Raw genomic sequence first — 25,169 nt, 5'->3', positions numbered from 1 at the left:
ATCCCAATCTACAAATCCCTCTCTGAGCGACGTACCGCAGCCTGCGGTACTGTCCGCAAAAATCAGAGAGGCCTCCCGAAGACGCTACTTGGGCAGATGCTCCGGAAAGGTGAGAGCAGAGCCCAATGTAGCGACCACCTGCTGGTGGTCAAGTACAAGGACAAGAGAGATGTCCATCTCTTGACCACCATACACGGTGATGGCAGTACCCTCTGCACTGTACGGGGTACCTCTACACAGGTCCTCAAACCGACATGTGTAGTGGGGTACAACAAAAAAATGGGGGGAGTTGATCTCTCCGATCAACTCCTCCAACCGTACAATGCATTGAGGAAGGCCAAGGTGTGGTACAAAAAGCTGGCCGTGCACATCGTCCAAATGGCAATGCTCATCGCATTCCTGCTGTCACAATGTGCATGCCCCAGCGATACGGCGTACCTTCATTTCCAGGAGGTAGTGGTTAAGGCCATGATGTTTGGCGCTCAGGAAGGAGCGGGCCCCAGTACTTCAGGAACTGAAGGTGCTCGTATTGTCCCAGGTCAGCACTTTCCGGGGGTGGTCCCGCCAACCCCAAGAAAAGGTAAGCCGCAAAAAAGGTGTCTAGTGTGTTACAAAAAAGGAATACGCAGGGACACCACTTACCAGTGCGACACCTGCCCCGAAAAACCTGGCCTGTGCATGAAGGATTGCTTCAAATTGTACCACACCTCCATGCACTACTAATTTACATTAGATTAGTTGGGGGCACATCTAGATTTGTTCATTGGGGGTCTAGTATCCAAAATGATGTCATATGTGGGTTTTTTTCCTGTTTAGGCACATCAGGGACTCTGCAAATGGAACATGATGCCAGCAGACCATCAAAGTCTGCATTCCAAAACAACACTACTTCCCTTTCGAGCCCCAACGTGTGCCTAAACAGTTTTTTCCCACATGTGGGGTGCCAGAGTACCCAGGACAAATTGGACAACGACTTTTGGGGTCCAATTTCTCCTGTTACTCTTGGGAAAATTAAAAATTGGGGACTAAATGATCATTTATGTGGGAACAAAACAGGATTTTATATTTTCACGCCTGGGCATTATAATCTTTAGTGAAACACTTGGGGGTTCAAAGTGCTCACCACACATCTAGATAAGTTCCTTAGGGGGTCTAGTTTCCAAAATGGGGTCACTTATTGGGGGTTTCTACTGTTTAGGAACATCAAGGGCTCTGCAAATGGAACATGACGCCCGCAGACCATTCCATCAAAGTCTGCTTTCCAAAACGTCATTACTTCCCTTTCGAGCCCTGACGTGTGCCCAAACAGTAGTTTTCTCCCACATGTGGGGTATCAGGGTACTCAGGACAAATTGAACAACAACTTTTGGGGTCCAATTTCTCCTGTTACTCTTGGGAAAATTAAAAATTGGGGACTAAATGATCACTTATGTGGGAACAAAACAGGATTTTATATTTTCACGCCTGGGCATTATAATCTTTAATGAAACACTTGGGGGTTCAAAGTGCTCACCACACATCTAGATAAGTTCCTTAGGGGGTCTAGTTTCCAAAATGGGGTCACTTATTGGGGGTTTCTACTGTTTAGGAACATCAAGGGCTCTGCAAATGGAACATGACGCCCGCAGACCATTCCATCAAAGTCTGCTTTCCAAAACGTCATTACTTCCCTTTCGAGCCCTGACGTGTGCCCAAACAGTAGTTTTCTCCCACATGTGGGGTATCAGGGTACTCAGGACAAATTGAACAACAACTTTTGGGGTCCAATTTCTCCTGTTACTCTTGGGAAAATTAAAAATTGGGGACTAAATGATCATTTATGTGGGAACAAAACAGGATTTTATATTTTCACGCCCGGGTGTTATAAACTTCTGTGAAGCCCTTGGGGGTTCAAAGTGGTCACCACACAGCTAGATAAGTTCCTTAGGTGGTCTAGTTTCCAAAATGGGGTCACTTGTGGGGGGTTTCCACTGTTTAGGCACATCAGACGCTCGTCAAACGTGACATGGCGTCCAATCTCAATTCCAGCCAATTTTAGGTTGAAAAAGTCAAACGGGGCTCCTTCCCTTGTGAGCCCTGCCATGTGCCTAAACAGTGGTTCCCCCCCACATATTAGGTATCAGCATACTCAGGACAAATTTGACAACAACCTTTGGGGTCCAATTTCTCCTGTTACCCTTGGGAAAACAAAATATTGGGGACTAAATGATCATGTTTGTGGAAAAAATATGATTTTTTATTTTCACGCCCGGGTGTTATAAACTTCTGTGAAGCCCTTGGGGGTTCAAAGTGGTCACCACACATCTAGATAAGTTCCTTAGGGGGTCTAGTTTCCAAAATGGGGTCACTTGTGGGGGGTTTCCACTGTTTAGGCACATCAGACGCTCGTCAAACGTGACATGGCATCCAATCTCAATTCCAGCCAATTTTAGGTTGAAAAAGTCAAACGGGGCTCCTTCCCTTCTGAGCCCTGCCATGTGCCTAAACAGTGGTTCCCCCCCACATATTGGGTATCAGCGTACTCAGGACAAATTTGACAACAACCTTTGGGGTCCAATTTCTCCTGTTACCCTTGGGAAAACAAAATATTAGGGACTAAATGATCATGTTTGTGGAAAAAATATGATTTTTTATTTTCACGCCCGGGTGTTATAAACTTCTGTGAAGCCCTTGGGGGTTCAAAGTGGTCACCACACATCTAGATAAGTTCCTTAGGGGGTCTAGTTTCCAAAATGGCATCACTTGTGGGGGGTTTCCACTGTTTAGGCACATCAGACACTCGTCAAACGCGACATGGCGTCCGATCTCAATTCCAGCCAATTTTAGGTTGAAAAAGTCAAACGGGGCTCCTTCCCTTCTGAGCCCTGCCTTGTGCCCAAACAGTGGTTCCCCCCCATATATTGGGTATCAGCGTACTCAGGACAAATTTGACAACAACTTTTGGGGTCCAATTTCTCCTGTTACCCTTGGGAAAATAAAAAAATTGTTGCTAAAATATTATTTTTGTGACTAAAAAGTTAAATGTTCATTTTTTCCTTCCACTTTGCTTCTGCTCCTGTGAAGCACCTGAAGGGTTAATAATCTTCTTGAATGTAGTTTTGAGTAGCTTCAGGGGTGCAGTTTTTAGAATGGTGTCACTTTTGGGTATTTTCTGCCATATAGACCCCTCAAAGTGACTTCAAATGTGAGGTGGTCCCTAAAAAAAATGGTTTTGTAAGTTTTGTTGTAAAAATTAGAAATCGCTTGTCAAATTTTAACCCTTATAACTTCCTAACAAAAAAAAATGTTGGTTCCCAAATTGTGCTGATGTAAAGTAGACATGTGGGAAATGTTATTTAGTAACTATTTTGTGTCACATATTTCTCTGTTTTAAGGGCATACAAATTCAAAGTTTGAAAATTGCAAAATTTTCAAAATTTTTGCCATATTTCTGTTTTTTTCATAAATAAACGCAAGTTATAGCGAAAATTTTTTACCACTAAAGTGAAGTACAATATGTCACGAGAAAACAATCTCAGAATCGCCTAGATCCGTTGAAGCGTTCCAGAGTTATAACCTCATAAAGGGACAGTGGTCAGAATTGTAAAAATTGGCCCGGTCATGAACGTGCAAACCACCCTTGGGGGTGAAGGGGTTAAAAGGAAATAATCACTGTCGTAAATGACAGTGATTAATTCCAATTAAATATACATTTTGTAAAAAAAAAATTAGAAACGTGAGAAAAAGTTAAATTAAATCAGAGCAATTAGATTGCTAAAACTTTTTAATACTGTAAATAATTTTCACGTATACAGACCACCCCACCTCCCACATGCACACTGGGTTAGCACAAGAAAAAAAATATACAACAATGTGAAATATACAAACAAGAGTGAATATCAATATTACGAACACATAATTTCAATTATTCAATTTAATAATCCATAACTATACAAAACAGTTACAAGATACTTTAGGAATAATTTTTGAATCCTATATAAAAAAAAAACATTTACCAAATTGGGAGGCAAAACAAAAATATTAGTTGACAAGAATTGGAGGCCCTGGAAGGCAGGGAGGAGTTTCCTTATTCTATGTAAACAGAGTGGACTAAGAATTTCCCGTAAAAATGTAGGATCTATAAATTACATAAACAGGAATGGCTTGCATAGTAATACTGAAGAAACGAAGAGTACTCCAAATGTGAACTTTTGCCTTTTGATTAAGCTAAAGCTGAGATGTGAAGAACCATCAGTAATATACAGATCTTTAGAGAAATAATTATTTTTGCCTAATGAAAAACACCCTTCTCCCGCCAGCTCTGTGTAAGCATTGCTGGCAGAATATCTTCATCATCGCTTCCAATATCATCGTCCTCATGTTTGCAGGATTTTGCTTTTACACCGTCTATCAGTGTATTGTGCAGAACATCCTTGCGATTTCTCAAATGTTCAATACGACGGTAGCATTCCCTGAAAGGCAGAACAAAGGAAAGAATCATTTACTCAATTCTACAATATAGCAAATTACCCAAAAACATAGCCAAATTAATAATTATGGTAAAGTCAACCTTATTAACTACCATAATTTTTGGACACACTCGACTATAGGACGCATATAACCTATAAATACCGTCAATATGAGAACTGCATGTACATCTTTATAATGGCTCAAAAAATATGGCATTTTGTAAGCCTATTAGTCAGCAGCACAAACAGGGAAATAAATCTTATATCATAAAAATACATGATGACAATAAAATATGTTAGATAAAAATGATACAGGTGAGAGTGTGACCATACACACGTGATTACATTAGCCCAAGAAGTTAAATATGAGGTACCATGTACATGGCGACGCACCTCATATTTAGATATTAGAAAAGGGAGAGACGGTAAAATAAACTGTTCAAACTTTCCCCAGCTTTGTGAGGTAGCAGAGCAGTTAATGTGACTAACTTAATACATGTGAATGATTATATATAGCTCTGGCAAAAATTAAGAGACAACTGCAAAATTTTTAGTTTGTCTGATTTTACTCTTTACACGTATATTTTTGAGTAAAATGTAAATTGCTCCTTTACTCTATAAACTACTGACAACATGTCTCCGAATTTCTAAGCACTAAATTTTGTATTTATTTTCAGAATATGAGAAATGGTCAAAATAAGAAAAAAATCCAGTGCTTGCAGACTTCAAATAATGCTAAGAAAACAGGTCCATAATAATTTAGAAACAACAATACTACAGTAATGTTTTAACTCAGCAAGAGTTCAGAAATCAATATTTTGTGGAATAACCATGATTGTTAATCACAGCTTTCATGCGTCTTGGCATGCTTTCCACCAGTCTTTCACACTGCTTTTGGGTGACCTTATGCTACTCCTAGTACAAAAATTTAAGCAGTTCTTTGTTTGATGTCTTGTGACTATCCATCTTCCTCTTGATTACATTCCTGAGGTTTTCAATGGGGTTCAGGTCTGGAGATTGGGCTGGCCATGACAGGAATTTTATGTGGTGGTCCTTCATCCACACATTGATTGACCTAGCTGTTTGGCATGGTGCATTGTCCTGCTGGAAAATACAGTCCTCAGAGTTGGGGAACATTGCCTGAGCAGAAGGAATCAACTATTTTTCCAGGATAACCTTGTATGTGGCTTGATTCATACGTCCTTTGCAAAGATTAACCTGCCCAATTCCAGCCTTGCTGAAGCATCCAAAGATCATCATCGATCCTCCTCCAAACTTCACAGTTGGTGCAAGACACTGTGGCTTGTACACCTCTCCAGGTCTCCGTCTATTAGACGACCAGGTGTTGGGCAAAGCTGAAAATTAGACTCATCAGAGATGATTACCTTACTCCAATCCTCTATGGTCCAATCCTTATGGTCTTTGGAAAACTTCAGCCTGGCTCTCTTTTGCTTCTCATTGATGAAAGGCTTTTTTCTAGCTTTACATGACTTGAGCCCTGCCTCCAGGATCCTGTAACGAACTGTTCTTGCCGTACACTTCACCCCATCTGCCATTCCTTTTGTAGGTCACTTGACGTCATCCTGCGGTTGCTGAGTGACATTCGAATAAGATGACGGTCATCACGGTCAGTGGAGAGTCGTTTTAGCCCTCTGCCGGTTTGTAGCTTTGTTGTTCTCAATGTCTGCTGCTTTACCTTGTTGTAATGGACTGCCGTCTTAGAAATTTTAAGGATGGAGGCAACATGACGCTCACTGTATCCCTCTGCTAGTAAAGCCAGAATTGAGCCCTTCTTTTTCTCACTCAAGACTTTTCTTTTCAACTTCTTTGGCATGGTTAAAAGTTATTTTTTCACTCCTATTACTTTTGGGATATTACTAGCACTTGTTTAGCCATCCAGCTTGTTCGATTGCAAGAGGATTGCAAACACCAAAGCAGAGTTTTTCATACTTTCTTGTGCTAAATAAGTTTGGGTTCAGGTGATCACCTAATCAGAAGCACATTAAGTAGAATGAGGTGTACCCTGGTTGGAATTCAACTGACACTGGAATGGAATGGCTGTTAGACATGGAGAGAAGCTGATTTTTATAAAACTATGCAGTGGTCTCAATTTTTGCCAGAGCTGTAGATATCTATCTAGAAAGAGAGAGATATCAATAGATATATATAGCTATATTTTTTATCTATTGTACCCATAAATAAATTTTATTTTGAAATATAAACACACAAACAAAAGGATTTGGATTCGCCACGTCCGGAATGAAACAACCTATAAAAAACTGTCGCTGAGGTTAACCCCTTTAGTGAACACCGTGAAAAAAAAAAAAAAAAGCTAGGCAAACAAACGATACTTTATCATACTGTCGAACAAAAAGCGGAATGAAACGCGATCAAAAAATGAATGTATGGTAAATAAAAATGGTATCGCTGAAACAGTCATCTTGTACTGCAAAGATCAAGCTGCTACAGCTCCATCAGAGGAAAAATAGGTATTAGACCTACTGGTAATGATGTTTCCAGGAATCCATCCTGACAGCACCATGGAGGACGTCGTCCTCCTCCTTACAGGGACAAGAAAAGCACACGAGAGGTTAAAAGGTCCCATTCCACCCCCTTTCCCTCGGTGATTTAACGAGTACCACAGCGTGGATAATGCAAATAACACTTTAATGATACAATCATATTACAGCATATGACATAACATGAACAGGGAGGGAACTACCCGTGCTGTCAGGATGGACTCCTGGAAACATCATTACCGGTAGGTCTAATACCTATTTTCCAGGACTTCCACCTGACAGGACCATGGACAGTACCAAAGCACCTCCTCAGGGTGGGATTACCGCCTGGAAAACCTTTCTCCCGAATGCGGTCTGTTGACCAGATAGCACATCAAGCTTGTAGTGCTTGCAGAATGTGTCAAGTCTGGCCCAGGTTGCTGCTCTACAGATCTGATCAACCGAGGTGCCCGCTTGCTCGGCCCAAGAGGCCAATACTGCCCTTGTTGAGTGGGCCTTTAGAGTTTCAGGCGGGATGGCGCCTTCCGATTGGTAGGCGTTTGAGATTATTGAAGTAATCCATCTTGCGATGGATGCCTTAGAGCAGAGGTGAGGAACGTCTGGCCCACGGGCTGTATACGGCCCGCCATATCATCTTGTGCGGCCTGCAGCGACTTTCTCCATTTTTTGGCTGCGGGCCCTTTAAGAGGTGCGTGCGGTATTGTGCTGCCCCCACCTTAGTCTTCTGGCTGCTGCAGGGGTCCCACGTGATGATCCGCCCCGCCTCATTCCCTGGCAGGTTGCTTAATAACTGCCTTCGCGCTGCCTGATTGGAAGCCACAGATTGCCCTCGCTGTGACCTCTCCCCTTGGCCACCCTCCTCCGCACAACACGAAAGCATTGAGGCAGTCGAGGGTTCCTCGGTGTCTGCTTGTTCTCTACGCAGGCTGAGGTCCTCTCCAGATAACTGCAGGCCGGCCCCAGCAGCTCCTTCCATCGCTAAGAAGAGGTAGGTGGTGTGGCAGACAGGGCAGGTGGGTGTGCGGGAGGTGGGCTGGTATGATGGATAGTGCTGTAGTTTGGGTGATAGGATCGGAGTAGCAGAGCTGGGTATGATGGATAGTGATGTAGCGTGGGTGATTGGAGCGGAGTAGCAGAGCTGGGTATGATGGATAGTGCTGTAGTGTGGGTGATAGGAGCGGAGTAGCAGAGCTGGGTATGATGGATAGTGCTGTAGTGTGGGTGATAGGAGCGGAGTAGCAGAGCTGGGTATGATGGATAGTGCTGTAGTGTGGGTGATAGGAGTGGAGTAGAGAGCTGTGTATAATGGATAGTGCTGTAGTGTGGGTGATGGGAGCGGAGTAGCAGAGCTGGGTATGATGGATAGTGCTGTAGTGTGGGTGATAGGAGTGGAGTAGCAGAGCTGTGTATGTTGGATAGTGCTGTAGTGTGGGTGATAGGAGCGGAGTAGAGCTGGGTATGATGATTAGCTGTGTAGTGAGGGTGATAGGAGCGGAGTAGCAGAGCTGGGTATGATGGATAGTGCTGTAGTGTGGGTGATAGGAGCGGAGTAGCAGAGCTGTGTATGATGGATACTGCTGTAGTGTGGGTGATGGGAGCGGAGTAGCAGAGCTGGGTATGATGGATAGTGCTGTAGTGTGGGTGATAGGAGTGGAGTAGCAGAGCTGTGTATGTTGGATAGTGCTGTAGTGTGGGTGATAGGAGCGGAGTAGAGCTGGGTATGATGATTAGCGGTGTAGTAAGGGTGATAGGAGCGGAGTAGCAGAGCTGGGTATGATGGATAGTGCTGTACTGTGGGTGATAGGAGTGGAGTAGCAGAGCTGTGTATGATGGATAGTGCTGTAGTGTGGGTGATAGGAGCAGAGTAGCAGAGCTGGGTATGATGGATAGTGCTGTAGTGTGGGTGATAGGAGCGGAGTAGCAGAACTGGGTATAATGGATAGTGCTATAGTGTGGGTGATAGGAGCGGAGTAGCAGAGCTGGGTATGATGATTAGCGGTGTAGTGAGGGTGATAGGAGCGGAGTAGCAGAACTGGGTATGATGGATAGTGCTATAGTGTGGGTGATAGGAGCGGAGTAGCAGAGCTGGGTATGATGATTAGCGGTGTAGTGAGGGTGATAGGAGCGGAGTAGCAGAGCTGGGTTAGATGGATAATGGTGTAGTGTGGGTGATAGGAGCGGAGTAGCAGAGCTGGGTATGATGGATAGTGCTGTAGTGTGGGTGACAGGAGCGGAGTAGCAGAGCTGGGTATGATGGATAGTGCTGTAGTGTGGGTGATAGGAGGGGAGTAGCAGAGCTGTGTATGATGGATAGTGCTGTAGTGTGGGTGACAGGAGCAGAGTAGCAGAGCTGGGTATGATGGATAGTGCTGTAGTGTGGGTGATAGGAGCGGAGTAGCAGAGCTGGGTATGATGATTAGCGGTGTAGTGTGGGTGACAGGAGCGGAGTAGCAGAGCTGGGTATGATGGATAGTGCTGTAGTGTGGGTGATAGGAGTGGAGTAGCAGAGCTGTGTATGTTGGATAGTGCTGTAGTGTGGGTGATAGGAGCGGAGTAGAGCTGGGTATGATGATTAGCGGTGTAGTAAGGGTGATAGGAGCGGAGTAGCAGAGCTGGGTATGATGGATAGTGCTGTACTGTGGGTGATAGGAGTGGAGTAGCAGAGCTGTGTATGATGGATAGTGCTGTAGTGTGGGTGATAGGAGCAGAGTAGCAGAGCTGGGTATGATGGATAGTGCTGTAGTGTGGGTGATAGGAGCGGAGTAGCAGAACTGGGTATAATGGATAGTGCTATAGTGTGGGTGATAGGAGCGGAGTAGCAGAGCTGGGTATGATGATTAGCGGTGTAGTGAGGGTGATAGGAGCGGAGTAGCAGAACTGGGTATGATGGATAGTGCTATAGTGTGGGTGATAGGAGCGGAGTAGCAGAGCTGGGTATGATGATTAGCGGTGTAGTGAGGGTGATAGGAGCGGAGTAGCAGAGCTGGGTTAGATGGATAATGGTGTAGTGTGGGTGATAGGAGCGGAGTAGCAGAGCTGGGTATGATGGATAGTGCTGTAGTGTGGGTGACAGGAGCGGAGTAGCAGAGCTGGGTATGATGGATAGTGCTGTAGTGTGGGTGATAGGAGGGGAGTAGCAGAGCTGTGTATGATGGATAGTGCTGTAGCGTGGGTGACAGGAGCAGAGTAGCAGAGCTGGGTATGATGGATAGTGCTGTAGTGTGGGTGATAGGAGCGGAGTAGCAGAGCTGGGTATGATGATTAGCGGTGTAGTGTGGGTGACAGGAGCGGAGTAGCAGAGCTGGGTATGATGGATAGTGCTGTAGTGTGGGTGATAGGATCGGAGTAGCAGAGCTGGGTATGATGGATAGTGCTGTAGTGTGGGTGATAGGAGCGGAGTAGCAGAGCTGGGTATGATGGATAGTGCTGTAGTGTGGGTGATAGGAGTGGAGAAGCAGAGCTGTGTATGATGGATAGTGCTGTAGTGTGGGTGATAGGAGCGGAGTAGTAGAGCTGGGTATGATGATTAGCGGTGTAGTGAGGGTGATAGGAGCGAAGTAGCAGAGCTGGGATAGATGGATAATGGTGTAGTGTGGGTGATAGGAGCGGAGTAGCGGAGCTGGGTATGATGATTAGTGGTGTAGTGAGGGTGAAACGGCTGCACTGGGGAGACGGCTGCAATGGGGAGACGGCTGCAGTGTGCAGGGTAATCACGGTACCTCAGGCCCCATGTACCCCCCCATGTGCTGTATACCTCACGCCCCATGTACCCCCCCATGTCCTGTATACCACAGACTCGATATACCACGCAAATCACGCAAATGCGTCAACATAAACTAAATCTCTGAGCACGCCAAAATACTCGGAGGACACCCGAGCAACGAGTATACTCGCTCATCATTATTAATAATTTTATACGGCCCCCCGGACGATATTATAAAATTCCAAATGGCCCTTGGCAGAAAAAAGGTTCCCCACCCCTGCCTTAGAGGCTTTTTTACCCCCCAAAAGGATGAACAGGTTTGGGTCAATACGCCAACTGTTGGTAGCCTCTAGATAGTCTATAACCGCCCGTCTCACATCCAGTGAGTGGAGACGCTGTTCCTTCTCATTACGGGGGTTGTCACAGAAGGATGGTAACACTATCTCCTGGTTTAGATATTGGCAAGAGACTACATTTGGAAAAAATGCCAGATCTAATCTCAAGATTATACGATCTTCTCTGACCTGGAGATATGGGTCTCTGGTGGACAGGGCCTGGATTTCTCCTAATCTCTTAGCCGTGGTAATGGCTACAAGAAAGGCCGTTTTCCGAGTGAGAGTTGAGATGAACATCTCTTCACTGTGGACGTAGGGATTCCTACATAGGGATCTGAGGACCAAGCTAAGGTCCCAAGGCGGGGAGAGCTGCCTAATCGTAGGGCATAGACGTTGCGTGGCCCTTATGAATCTTACTACCCAAGGATGAGAGGCCAGAGGGTAATCAAAGAAGGAGCTCAGAGCTGAAATTTGGACCTTTAAAGTGCTGGGCTTAAGGCCCTTATTAAACCCCGACTGTAGGGCACTAGGGAGGTCAGGGGTACCTGCCATAAAGTCAGACCTGCCACCCTCCAGACAGAACCTCTTCCATATCTTCAGGTATATTGCGGATGTAACCAGTTTCCTGCTGGCCTGTAGGGTAGATATGACCTGATCTGATAAGCCTTTTGCCTTCAAGATGTCCCTTTCAGGATCCAAGCCGAGAGGTGAAGTCTTGCTGGATTCTGGTGGTGGATCGGGCCCTGGTGGATTACGTCTTATTTCAGAGGGAGCTCGACTGGGCTTTCCACTGCCATGGCCCCTAGTAGGGGAAATCAGCTTCTTCTCGGCCAGTATGGGACGATCATAATCACCTTTGCGCGGTCCTCGCGGATCTTCCCGAGTACCGCCGGTATGAGTGCCAATGGTGGGAACGCGTAAGAGAGGGGTTCTTCCCAGGCCTGGCTCAGGGCATCTACGCCTTCCGGGTGGTCCGCCGAGTTCAGGGAGTAGAATCTGGAGACCTTTGAGTTTTTCCGGCTTGCGAATAGGTCTATGCTGGGGGTCCCCCAACGCTGACACAGTTGATGGAATATCTCCTTGTTCAGTTCCCACTCTGTCGGGCAGACCTGCTGTCTGCTGAGGTAGTCTGCTACCACGTTCTGGGAACCCTTCAGGTGGATTGCGGTTACTGAGAGGATTGTTCCCTCTGCCCAGGTGAATATTCTTTCTGTTAGGGCTTGGAGTGGTCGATGCCTGGGCCCTCCCTGGTGCTTCAGGAATGAAACCGCTGTTACGTTGTTGGACAATATTCAGACATGTTGATTCTTCAGGACCGTCCGGTTTCGCCTCAGGGTTTTCCAGACCACAGAGTTCTCTGAAGTTGGAGGATTTGTTTCTGATGTCTTCTGGCCATCTTCCTTGAAAGATCTTCCCTTCTACGTGGGCTCCCCATCCCCCACGTACTGACGTCTGTGGTTACTACCACGTATGGAGAGGTGGTCCATAGTACGCCCACCTGCAGGATCCTGGGCTGTGTCCACCACCGTAGTGATTTCTTCACCGGCCCTGGCAACTTTATGGGTTTGTCGAGTGAAGACTGACGCCAGTCCCATATTGCGAGGATCTCCTTTTGTAAGAGTCTCGAAGGGTCTCAAATGGAACTGGGCCCATCTGACGCACGGAATGCAAGCAGTCATTAGGTCCAGAACCTTCATTGCCTCTCTTATGGAGGAGCGGTGCTTCAAGAGGTCTTCGACTTTGTTTTGAATAGTCTCCTGCTTTTCCCTTGCTAGCAGGGATATTCTGCCTCCTGATTCTAGGAGAACTCCAAGGAAGACCTTCCTGCTCTCTGGTATCAGGTCTGACTTCTGCCAGTTGATAACCCAGCCAAGGAACTCCATTACTGTGACTGTTCGGTTTCTGTCTCGAATGAGCGCTTCTTCGGATCCTGCCACCAGGAGGAAATCGTCTAAATATGGTATGATCACGATTCCTTGACTTCTCAGGTAGGTCACTACCTCCGCTACCAGCTTTGTGAAGATTCGGGGGGCCGAAGCCAGCCCGAATGGGAGGCATTGGAACTGGAAGTGGAAGGTCCGGGTCGGTAGTCTGACTGCGAACCTTAGCAGTCTCTGTGATGAGAGATGGGTCGAGGGTGCACATAACAGCGTCCCGGTCTATTAGATGTATTGCTGACCGAATTGATTCCATCCGGAACCTTTTGTACCTGACCCAGGCATTCAAAGGCTTTAAGCTTATAATAGTTCGGGCCTCGCCGGATGGTTTTGCGATGGAGAACAGGGAGGAGTAGTGTCCCTTTCCCATCTCTGTCAGAGGAACTGGAACTATAACCGCTGAACTGACCATGTCCTGTAGGTCTGTCCACATGGCGGAGTCCGCCAGGACTACGGTGGGGGAAATATATCTGTCGGGGGGGAGGGGAGCAAACCTCTAAGCTGTAGCCCTCCGCAATGGTTCTGAGGACCCACTGGTTGTGGGTAACTTGGGCCCAATTTACTGCGAAGTCTTCCCCCCGATACCTATGGCGTCATTGCCTCCTAGATTTGGAGGATAACTCAAAAAGGGGGCCCTTGCTTCTCCCACCCTGGCTGTGGGAGCTCCTTTAGGAGCCTCTGTTGGACCTGCCCTGGCTCCTAAAGTCGGTCTGTCTCCTAGAAAAGAATCCTCTCCGAAAGGACTGGGGCCGCCTTGGTTTTTCTTCTGGGAAACCTTTGCTTTTCTCGGACACTAGCTCTAATATACTATCTAGGGCTGGCCCGAACACCCTTAGGCCCGAGAAGGGGATGGAACATAGCTTGGCCTTAGAAGTGTTATCCCCCAACCAGGATCTGAGCCAGACCGCTCTCCGCGCTGCATTAGACAGGGAGCTGTTCCTGGCCGCAAATCTTACTGATTCGGCCGACGTGTCTGACAGGAACGCCGTGGCCGATTTCATGAGGGGAAGAGATGCTAGGATCTTGGATCAAGGGGTCTTGTTGGTCAGGTGTTCCTCCAACTGCCCCATCCACAAGAACATAGATCTGGCCACCGAGGTGGCTGCTATGTTAGCCCTAATGATGGCTGCAGAAGTCTCCCATGTCCTTTTTAATAGAATGTCCGCCGAATGTCCGGAGGCTTGATGAGTCTTCAAACGGGATGGCGGTCTTCTTGGTGACCTTGGCTACGGGAACATCGATTTTAGGAACCTCTTCCCATGATCGTGTTTCCTCCAGATCGAAAGGCAGTCGACCCTTAAAGTCACGGGATAGTAAGAGTCGATGTTCCGCATCCTTCCACTCCACTAGGACCATCGCTTTGATGTGTTCGCTTATAGGGAACACTATTTGTTTCCGAGACATAAGTCCCCCAAACATCAGGTCCTGTCTAGATTGCAGCTTAGTAACTTCCTCGATCTGCATAGTGTTCCTCACAGCCAGGACCAACTCATCAGTGTCCTCTAGCATGAACAGGTATTTTCTGCCCCGATCCCATCTGTCTGCCGGGATCTCTCCTTCCTCCTCTGGATCCGAGTCCCGGAAGTCGGAACCTTTGACCGAGCTTGGTTTGGAAACTGGCTCTGCTTCCCACCTCGGGTGCTAGCGGCTCGGCCCTGGACTGGGGGACTGCTGCCGTGAGAGGCTGGACCTGGAGGCCTGGACTTCCTCACGTATCAGGGATCTCAACTTTGCGATGAGGGATGGCTGCTCATCTCTTATGACCCATGATGTACAGGGTCCACAGAGGGTATTGCCATGGGTGTCTGGCAGCTTTACCCGGCATACAGGGCATCTGACCGATTTAGATGCGGCCTTGGCGGTGTCTTTAGCCACTGTCGGGTGGCTGCTGGGGTTCTCTTATCCCCTCCATCCACCGGAGCCTCTGCTTCCGTTGTCGCCGCGATCTGCGATGCCAGAGAGACGCTTTCCCCCGGAGCGCGCGCTGAGGTTCAGACCCGGCTCGTGATGTCACCGGAAGTAACGCGCATCCTCTTGTGGGAGGCCGAGAATCTCGCCGGCCTCTTCCGCGTTTCAGCCTGGATACTAGCCCCGCCTGCGCCCATGACAGCGATTTGATTGTGACGCCGGCGCCCACCCAACCAGCTGCCTGCGGGGACCGTGCTCTGTTCCGCCCTGATACAGCGGCCCGCTATCTGGAGCAGAGATCCTCCCATCGGGAGGAGCGGCTCCCTCCAGGAGCATCGTCCTGCTCTCTGGCATTGGGGCAGAGGGACTCCCCACCGGGAAGTTTCGGCCCTGGGCTTCTTGACAGGGGGAAGGCTTGGACTGACCGCACGATCCCCCTGGGCTCTCCGGTAAGCTTCTGTAGCGATCCTCTCGTGTGTCCCTCAATGCAGGGACAGCAAAAACACTGAGGGAAAGGGGGTGGGACGGGACCTTTTAACCTCTCGTGTGCTTTCCTGTCCCTGTAAGTAGGAGGAGGACGTCCTCCATGGTGCTGTCAGGTGGACATCCTGGAAAATAAAAGTTATAGCTCTCAGAATAAAGCAATGGAAAAATAATTATTTTTCTATAAAATAGTTATTATTGTGTAAGACCCCCCAAAAAAAATGAAAAACAATATAAATCAGGTATTGCTGTAATCGTAGTGACCCAAAGATTAAAGCTTCCTTATCAATTTTATCACACACGGAACGGCATTAAAAAAAGCTCAAAAAACAATTCCTGCATTGTTGCTTTGGTTTATTCTGTCTCCCAAAAATCTGAATAGAAAGCGGTAAAAACATGTCAAGAGCCCGAAAATGGTACCAATAAAATCATCAACTTGTCCAGCAAAAAATAAGCCCTCACATGACTATGTCAGCAGAAATATGGAAAAATTATAGCTCTCAAAATATGGGGATGCAAAAAAACTAATTTTGAAAATAAAAAAAGTTTTTTTAGTGATAGCAGCAAAACATAAAAACTCAATCTGGTATTGCTGAAATCGCACTGACCTGAAGGATTAAGTTGCCTAATCACTTATACCGCAGAGAAACGGAGTAAAGAACAAAAACAATTCTTCACCTGCTGTTGATTTTTTCATTATTCTGCCTCCCAGAGATCGCAGTAAGGCTTGGCTCACAATTATCCTGCGCTCTATGCTGAGTGCTTACACCGGGGTATATTTCTGAAATAAGGGATTCGAACGGCACTCCCGGCGGAAAAAAACCCCATAATGAGGCAGATGGAGGCACTGTGGACGCCGTAAGACCTGTGATATGGCAACAGTTTTCTGCACCTCTGAAAAACATGGATTTCTGTGATAACTCACCGTAAAATCCTTTTCTCCGAGATGCTAATTGGGGGACACAGGTACTGTGGGTGTATGCTACTGCCGCCTGGAGGCTGACACTAAGTGAAAAAAAGAGGTTAGCTCCTCCTCCGCCGTACACACCCTCGCCCCGATTGCGGGCGGAATAAGTTTGATGCAAAAGCAGTAGGAGATCAAACAAAAATCAGACATCAACTTTAATGCAGGTAACAACATGTCTAGAAAAACACCACCCTAATATCTATCAAAAAAGCATATTAATTAAACAAACAGAATCCAATTTGGCTATCAGGGTGGGTGCTGTGCCTCCCAATGAGCGTCTCGGAGAAAAGGATTTTACGGTGAGTTATCACAAAAATCCATGTTTCTCCTTTGCCTCATTGGAGGACACAGGTACTTTGGGACATCCTAAAGCAGTCCCTGGGTGGGAAGTTGACTCACCGATCCAAGCTACATGCACCTCCTGTCTAAAGGTGTGCCACTGATGCTTGGAGAATCCTTCTAACGATCCGCTGAAGCTGAGTATAGATATTGTAATGTTTGGCAAATGTGTGCAGGCTGGACCAGGTTGCTGCCTTGCAGACTTGTTCTGCTGATGCCTGGTGCCGAAGCGCCCAAGAGCTGCCCACCGCCCGAGTAGAGTGTGCTCTGATCCCTGCTGGAACTGGTGCACCTCTGATGCGGTAAGACTCTTGAATAGCCAACTGAATCCACCTGGCTATGGTCGATTTCGAAGCAGCGAGTCCCTTCCTGCGAACCTCAGGGAGCACAAACAGCACGTCAGACTTACGAAAGGGTGCCGTCCGTGACACGTACCTCCTGAGTGCTCTCACCAGGTCAAACGTATGAAGGGTCTTTTCCACACGGTGAACCAATGCTGGACCAAAAGAGGGCAAGACAATATCCTCACTGATGTGGAACGAAGAAACGACCTTTGGCAAAAAAGAAGGCGCTGGTCTGAGAAGCACCTTTTCCTTGTGGAAAGTCAGAAACGGGGCTCGACAAGATAGAGCTGCCAGCTAAGAGACCCGCCTAATTGATGTTATAGCTACGAGGAACAATAGCTTCCAGGAAAGGTATGGCAAAGAGACATCCTGTAGCGGTTCAAATGGAGCTTCCTGCAGAACGCTTAGGACCAGGTTAAGGTCCCAGGCGTCCATAGGCGCCTTATAGGGAGGTACCAAGTGTGAGACTCCCTGGATGAGTCTTTACTTGCAAATTGGTCGCAATCCTGCACTGAAAAAGTACGGATAAAGCTAATATCTGTCTCCTGAGAGAACTTGGGGCCAAGCCTGAATCTAAGCCAGACTGCAGAAAGGCTAAGATGTTAGGGATAGAGAATCTCAGAGGAGAACAGCGGCTTCGACACCATGAAAAGAAAACCTTCCAGGTGTGGTGGTAAACTCATGCCGAGGTAGGCTTCCGGGCGCTAATCATTGTAGCAACCACTTTGCGCCCAAACTCCGCCCGAGTCAGAATCCAAGATTCAACGGCTAAGCCGTCAAACACAGGGCCCCTGAGATCTGGGCGCTCTGGAAGTCGCCATGGCACGTCGGCGAGCAGCTGCACTAGATGTGCGTACCACGCCCGATGGGGCCAGTCTGGGGCCAGTAGAATCACTGGAACCCCTTCCGCCTTGATCTTCTTGTCGGGAGTTGTGGCAGTGGGGGAAATAAGTATGGGAGGCAAAACTGGTCCCATGGCAGAACCAGCGCCTGCGGGTTCCAGGACAGAGCGAAAAATGTGGGCACCTTGGCGTTCACCCTGGAGGCCATCAGATCCACATCCGATGTTCCCCACTGTTTGCAAATCTGCTGAAAGACCTCGTGGTGTAGTGACCATTCCCCGGACGCAAGCCCCTGCCGGCTGAGGAAGTCTGCTGCCCAGTTCTCTACCCCCGGGATGCGGACCGCCGATATCACCTTGCGGTTCCTCTCGGCCCAGCGAATCACGTGCCCTACCTCGCGCATGGTTGCCCTGCTGTGGGTGCCCCCTTGGTGATTTATGTAAGCCACCGCCGTGGCGTTGTCCGACTGAATCTGGACGGGGTGGCCTGCTAGGTGATGAAAATGTTGCAGAGTCAGCTGGATCGCCCGTATCTCCAACAAGTTGATCAGGAGGCGTGCCTCCTGCGGTGACCACCATCCCTGGGTCGTGTGGTGGCGAAAAACTGCTCCCCAGCCGAGGAGGCTGCGTCGGTTGTGCCCACCAGCCAATGGTCTGGGGGGGAAGGGCTTCCCCTGGAAAAGGGAGGAAATGATTGTCCACCACTCGAGTGACTGTCTGACCTGAGAGGACAACTGGTATCGGTGATCGAGCGTGAATGGGTTCTTGTCCCAGGATGACAAGAGGGTGTGCTGCAGGGGGCGGAGATAGAACTGGGCAAATGGGATCTCTTCCATTGCCGCCACCATTTTTCCTAGAATCCTCATACCGAAACGGATGGTGTGAAGGAGTGGTTGGTGAAGTATCCGAACTCCCTGCCAGAGAGTTAGGGCCTTGTCTCGAGGGAGAATTACCAACCCTCGGAAAGTGTCAAAGATCATCCCTAAGAAGGAAATCCTCTGGGTTGGGACAAAGGATGACTTCTTTATGTTGACCAACCACCCTAAGCATGATGCTGACACTTTCCTTGCATGCCTACCTTGAAGGGCCCTTGATCAAAAGGTTGTCTAAGTATGGCAATACGACTATGCCCCGGGAGTGCAGAATGGCCATGGGGACTGCCATGACCTTTGTGAACACTCTGGGGGCGGTGCCTAGCCCGAAGGGCAGCGCTGCGAACTGGAAATGTAGACCGCTGATTGAGAATCGTAGAAATCTTTGATGCGGAGGGAAAATGGGGATATGTAGATAGTCGTCCTGGATATCGATAGAGGCCAAGTATTCTCCTTGTCCCATTGCCGATATGACTGAACGGAGAGACTCCATCCGGAAATGTCTGATCCTGATAAATTTGTTCAGGAGCTTTAGGTCCAAAATGAGCCTGACAGTCCCATCCTTTTTGGGGACTGCAAACAGGTTGGAATAGAAGCCCTGAGTCTTCTCGATTTTCGGTACAGGAGTAATAACTCCGTTGTGTCAAAGTAAATCAATGGATCCTAGTAGAGCCCTTGCCCGGGTATCCCCCTTGGGAAGACGGGAAAGAAAAAAATCGTCTTGGGGGTACCTGACAAATTCTATCTTGTACCCTGAGGACACCAGCTCTCTCACCCATGCGTCTCGTGCGACATTGAGCCAGACGTGGCGAAACCAGAGTAGGCGGCCGCCTACCTCGCTGGTGTCGCCTGGCAAATGCCTCGAGTCATTTCGCTGAAGATATTTGGGACCTGGATCCCCTCGACCTGGGCTGGTTAGTACGCATTCTCCCCAATGGGTTGGCTCTATACGAGACCTGTCGGCCCCTATCCTGGTTGGGGCGACCTGATGCGGCGGAATTGGCCGCTGTGGTCCACCCGGGGTTGCGAAAGGCCCGAAAACATGCCTGAAACTGGTGACGAAATGGCGGTTTGACCTTTTGTTGAGGGAGAAAACCGCTCTTCCGTCCTGTGGAGTCGGAGATGAGCTGATCCAACTTCTCTCCGAATAGGTGGCTGCACTGGTATGGTAGCGATGACAACGACTTTTATGAAGCTGAATCGGCCCGCCATGTCCTCAGCCACAGAACTCTCCTAATGGAGATCGCATTTGCGGCTGCAAGTGCCACGCAGTTGGCCACATCTAAAGATGCATTGATCATCTATGATTCTAAGTAGTCCCCCACCATAGCTATCTGATTTGCAATCTCTGATACTTCAGGTGGTAGGTCTATGTCTTGCAAGGCTTTGTTCAATGATTCTGACCAAGAAATCATGGCCTTGGCTACCCACGTTGCCACGAACGAGGGAGAGAGTGCTGATCCTGATGCCTCAAACACTGAGCGAGCCAAGTTCTCTATGAGGCGATCAGTGGGATCCTTATTAGAAGAACCACTAGGTACGGATAGTAGGGTTCTCGTAGCCAATCGTGACACAGGTGGATCCACCATTTGGTATTCCGTCCATTTTTTACGGAGATCTGGGGCAAAAGGATACCTCGCCTCGAGTGCCTTCTGGCCCGAGAAAAGCCTGTCCGGCCGTTCTCTGTGTCATTGCACTAGGTCCTCAAACTCAGGGTGAGTGCAAAATACTCTATGGGGGCGCTTGACTTGCTTAAATGACACCTTATGGCCCGAAGCCAGGGTGGACTCATCCTCAATCCCCAAAGTCTGGTTGACGGTCTCTATGAGACCGTCAACCGTTTCCTGACAACCCAGCGTATCTAGGTCAAGGGGTTCATCCGAGTCGTAGTCTGAGCCTTGCTCGCTATCGACTGCTGGTGACGGAGAGCGAGAAGCAGAGCTCACAGATGCCGAGGCCTAAATTTTTTATATCCGCCCACAGGGGGGTTTGGGGGCGGAACCGCCGAGCCCCAGCCAAGGCCGGAACCGGGTCCGCTGCTGCCCGACGCCAAGGAGCGCGTTGTGGCGCCCGGATGAAGCTAAGGGCTGTAGCCCTGCGCCGCTGCAGGAGCCCTCCCAGGCCACCCTCCTCCATGCTTCGGCTCCAGCTCAGGTAGAGAGGAGGAGGGGCCGTATGAAACAAAGGACGGTGCAGGCACCCTGGCTCCATCTAACCCCTTCAAGGGATGAGGAGAGGGACCGTCCGCACCCTTGCCTCACCGCAGTCTAAGCATTGGTGGCGCAGTGGGGGCCGCACGGACTGCACTTGTGCCTCTGCAGCCTAGGGTTACAATACCTTAGGGTAGTCAGGGCTAAGTCCGGCATCATTCCCAGGGTGCGGGAGAGGATACGTGGAGGCGACACTCGCACGTGCTTGCTCATTGTCGGTTTGGGGAGATCGGACCCTTTCAATAGGGTCCGTCGCCCCTGTCTTACCTTCATGGGGAAAGAAAAAAATAAAAAATCAGTCTGGAAACAGACAGACGTGTGCCTCCAACAGACACTAAGCAAAAACTGATTCCGCCCGCAATCGGGGCGAGGGTATATACGGCGGAGGAGCTAACCTCTTTTTTTCCACTTAGTGTCAGCCTCCAGGCGGCAGTACCATACACCCACAGTACCTGTGTCCCCCAATGAGGCGAAGGAGAAAAAGGACATTGCTGAACAGAGGCCAAATGAAGTCTAGAGTAACTCTGCTGCCTCATTAAAGTGAATGCCTCCCTCAGGGGCTTTATCTGCATTAAGATTTCATCCATTTTAAGTTTATGCTTAGAACATACAACACTGCCCTTCACCTCTCCAAACAAACCTATTTCAACACCCTCATCACCTCACTGTCCAATAACCCGAAACGTCTCTTTGACACTTTTCATTCTCTACTCAATCCAAGAGTACAGGCCCCAACCACGGAGCTCCGAGCTGACGATCTGGCCAATTACTTCAAAGAAAAAATTGACCAGATCCGACAGGAAATTATCTCCCAATCACCTCATACCATGCACTGTCCTCCCTCCCCCACTGCATCTAGCTCACTCTCTGATTTTGAACCAGTCACAGAAGAAGAAGTAAGCAGGCTCCTTGCATCTTCTCGCCCAACTACTTGCACCAGTGACCCATTTCCGTCACAGCTCCTCCAGTCCCTTTCCCCTGCTGTCACCCCTCACCTAACTAAAATATTTAACCTCTCTCTCTCTTCTGGTATTTTTCCCTCCTCATTTAAGCATGCCATCATACATCCACTACTTAAAAAACCATCCCTCGACCAAAACTGTGCCGCTAACTATAGACCTGTCTCTAATCTTCCCTTCATCTCTAAACTCCTGGAACGCCTGGTCCACTCCCGTCTTATCCGCTATCTCTCAGAAAACGCTCTTCTCGACCCTCTCCAATCCGGTTTCCGCTCTTTACACTCCACTGAAACTGCCCTCACTAAAGTCTCTAATGATCTGCTAACAGCTAAATCAAATGGTCACTACTCCATGCTAATTCTCTTGGATCTCTCTGCAGCATTCGACACTGTGGATCATCAGCTCCTCCTCACTATGCTCCGTTCCATTGGCCTCAAGGATACCGTTCTCTCCTGGTTCTCCTCCTATCTCTCCGACCGCTCCTTTACTGTATCTTTTGCCAGTTCCTCCTCCTCTCATCTTCCCCTTACTGTTGGGGTCCCCCAAGGATCGGTTCTAGGCCCCCTCCTCTTCTCCTTGTACACTGCCCCTATTGGTCAAACAATCAGTAGATTTGATTTCCAGTACCATCTCTATGCTGATGACACCCAATTATACGCTTCTTCTCCTGACATCACGCCAGCCTTTCTAGAAAACACCGGCGATTGTCTAAACGCTGTGTCTAATATCATGTCCTCACTATATCTGAAACTGAACCTGTCAAAGACTGAACTCCTGGTGTTTCCTCCCTCTACTAATGTACCTATACCCGACATTGCCATTTCTGTGTGTGGTTCCACTATTACTCCCCAGCAACAGGCCCGCTGTCTTGGGGTCATACTTGATTCCAGGCTTTCCTTTGCCCCCCACATTCGATCACTGGCTCGCTCTTGTCATCTGCACCTCAAAAACATTTCTAGAATTCGACCTTTTCTTACCTTTGACTCTGCAAAAACTCTTACTGTTTCTCTTATTCATTCTCGTCTCGACTATTGTAACTCTCTTCTAATCGGTCTCCCTCTTACCAAACTCTCCCCTCTCCAATCTGTCTTGAATGCTGCAGCCAGGATCATATTCCTCACCAATCGTTACACCGATGCCTCTACCTTGTGCCAGTCATTACACTGGCTACCCATCCACTCCAGAATTCAGTATAAACTTATTACCCTCACTCACAAAGCCCTCCATGGCTCAGCACCACCCTACATCTCCTCCCTTGTTTCAGTATACCACCCTACCCGCGCCCTCCGTTCTGCTGATGACCTGAGGTTAGCATCCTCAATAGTCAGAACCTCCCACTCCCGTCTCCAAGACTTTACACGTGCCGCGCCAATTCTTTGGAATGCACTTCCCAGGTCAATACGATTAGTCCCCAATCCCCACAATTTTAAGCGTGTCCTGAAAACGCATTTATTCAGACTGGCCTACCACCCCAACACATTAACCTAATCCATCCCTGTGTGGCAGAGCCAAAAGTTTTACCATAACCAGGTTCCCCGCATCATTCTCCCACATGCTTTATGCATCCATTAGCCCTCTGTGTCCGTACTGTCACACACCTAACATTATGGCTGGTCCATACAATCAGGGTAACTGTTACCACCCACCTTTCGTGTCTACCTCTTTCCTCATAGACTGTAAGCTTGCGAGCAGGGCCCTCTTTCCTCTTGGTATTTGTTATAATCTACTGTATGTGATTATTGTTATGCTGTAATGTCTATTGTCTGTACAAATCCCCTCTGAAATGTAAAGTGCTGCGGAATATGTCGGCGCTATAAAAATAAAATTTATTATTATATTATTATTAAGATTTAAAGGGAAACCCTAATATAAGTGCTAAGCGTAGAGCGCCAGATAAAAGTGATCCAAATTGTTATGTAAAACATTCCCAATAAAAGCTTCAACTCAATCCACAAAAAAGCAAGCCTTCAATCAGGTCCACCACCTGTTAATGGAAATATAGGGGGTTTCTACATTCCTGGTAGCACAAAGGCTCTGGAAAAGCGAAATGGCAATTACCCGCCCCTCAAAGAAATTCCGCAAATTCTGTGCTTGCAAATGCAAATGATCCCCTCCCTTCTGAACCCCAGTGTGCCTAATTCACATTTAGCATCTACATGGTTGGCATTTCTGTAGCGACGAGAGCCCGCCTAATTTACTGGCGCATGAGCTGAGCACAATGTACTGATCACTACAATGAAAGTTTGCAATTTTCACTCAACAAAAACATCAACTGCTGCTTGTTTCCGGAAAACACCCATGGAGTCAAAATCGTCACAGAACCTATGGATAAATTCCCAAAGATGCATAATTTCCGAAATGGGGTCACTTGAAGGGGGATTACGCTTTTCTAGTACTTAGGAACTCTGTATATGTAGTTTGCAAACTATTATAGAAAATTCTACGCTCCAGGATGCCTCCTGCATAATGGTAATGCCAATAGCGCTCCTTCCCTGCCGAGTCTTGCCGTATGGCTAAGCAGTACTGTACAGGCAAATTTAGGGTATTTCTACATTCACCAAAAAATGTAGGACAAATTTTGATGCCATTTTTACTCATTTCTCCATGTGAAAATATAAAACCCGTTGCTAAAAATAAATTTTTGTCTTGATTGCCCAATGGTATAAAAATCTGTGACTCACCTGTAGTATCAATATGATCACTGCACCCCTAAATTAATTCATTGAGAGGTGTAGTTTGTAAAATGGGGTCACTTAGGTTGGGGTTCTGCTGTTCTGGAGCCTCCTGGGCTCTGCCAATATGACATGGCATCCTCAAACCAGTCCAGCAAAATATGAACTCCATATGGCGCTTCTTCACTTCTGAGCTTTGCACTGTGCCTCAAAAGTAGTTTTCGACCATATATGGGGTATCTGCGTACTCAGGAGAAATTGCAGTACAAATTTTGAGGTCCATTTTCTCCTGCTATCCTTGTGAAAATAAAAAATGGGGCTAAAATAACATTTTTGTGGGAAAAATTTGAACTTTTTTATTTTCACCGCTCTACGTTATAAACTTCTGTGAAGCATCTGGCGGTTCAATGTGCTCAACATACATCTATATATATTCTTTGAGGGGTCTAGCTTCCAAAATGGTGTCATATGTGATATGGGAGGTTTCCACTGTTTAGGCACATCATGGGCTCTAGAAACGATTCATGATACCGGCAGACCAAAGTCTGCGCTTCACAACATCACTCCTTTTCTGAGTCCTGACGTGAGCTTAAGCATTATTTTACTCCCCACATATAGGTATCTGCGTACTC

At 47.7% G+C, this 25,169-nt stretch overlaps 1 protein-coding gene across 2 annotated transcripts in view; it reads right to left on the bottom strand.

The window, feature by feature from the left end:
* Window positions 1-3,745: 3,745 nt before the first annotated feature.
* ZNF830 (zinc finger protein 830) overlaps window positions 3,746-25,169 on the bottom strand; it is a 215,894-nt gene continuing 194,470 nt past the window's right edge. Inside the window, exon 10 of one of the 2 annotated variants that reach the window (XM_073587727.1) lies at window positions 3,746-4,451. In XM_073587727.1, the coding sequence (XP_073443828.1) occupies window positions 4,271-4,451 (181 nt within the window). In that variant the 3' untranslated portion in view covers window positions 3,746-4,270. The remainder of the gene's footprint in view (window positions 4,452-25,169) is intronic. The other variant, XM_073587730.1, reaches the window with a different exon arrangement.

The sequence above is a fragment of the Dendrobates tinctorius genome, unplaced genomic scaffold, assembly GCF_039654945.1.
Source record: "Dendrobates tinctorius isolate UK_male_01 unplaced genomic scaffold, ASM3965494v1 ptg000102l, whole genome shotgun sequence".
Classification (NCBI taxonomy): Eukaryota; Metazoa; Chordata; class Amphibia; order Anura; family Dendrobatidae; genus Dendrobates; species Dendrobates tinctorius.
Note: the sequence above shows the minus strand (reverse complement) of the source record. Positions and strands in the feature narration are given on the sequence as shown.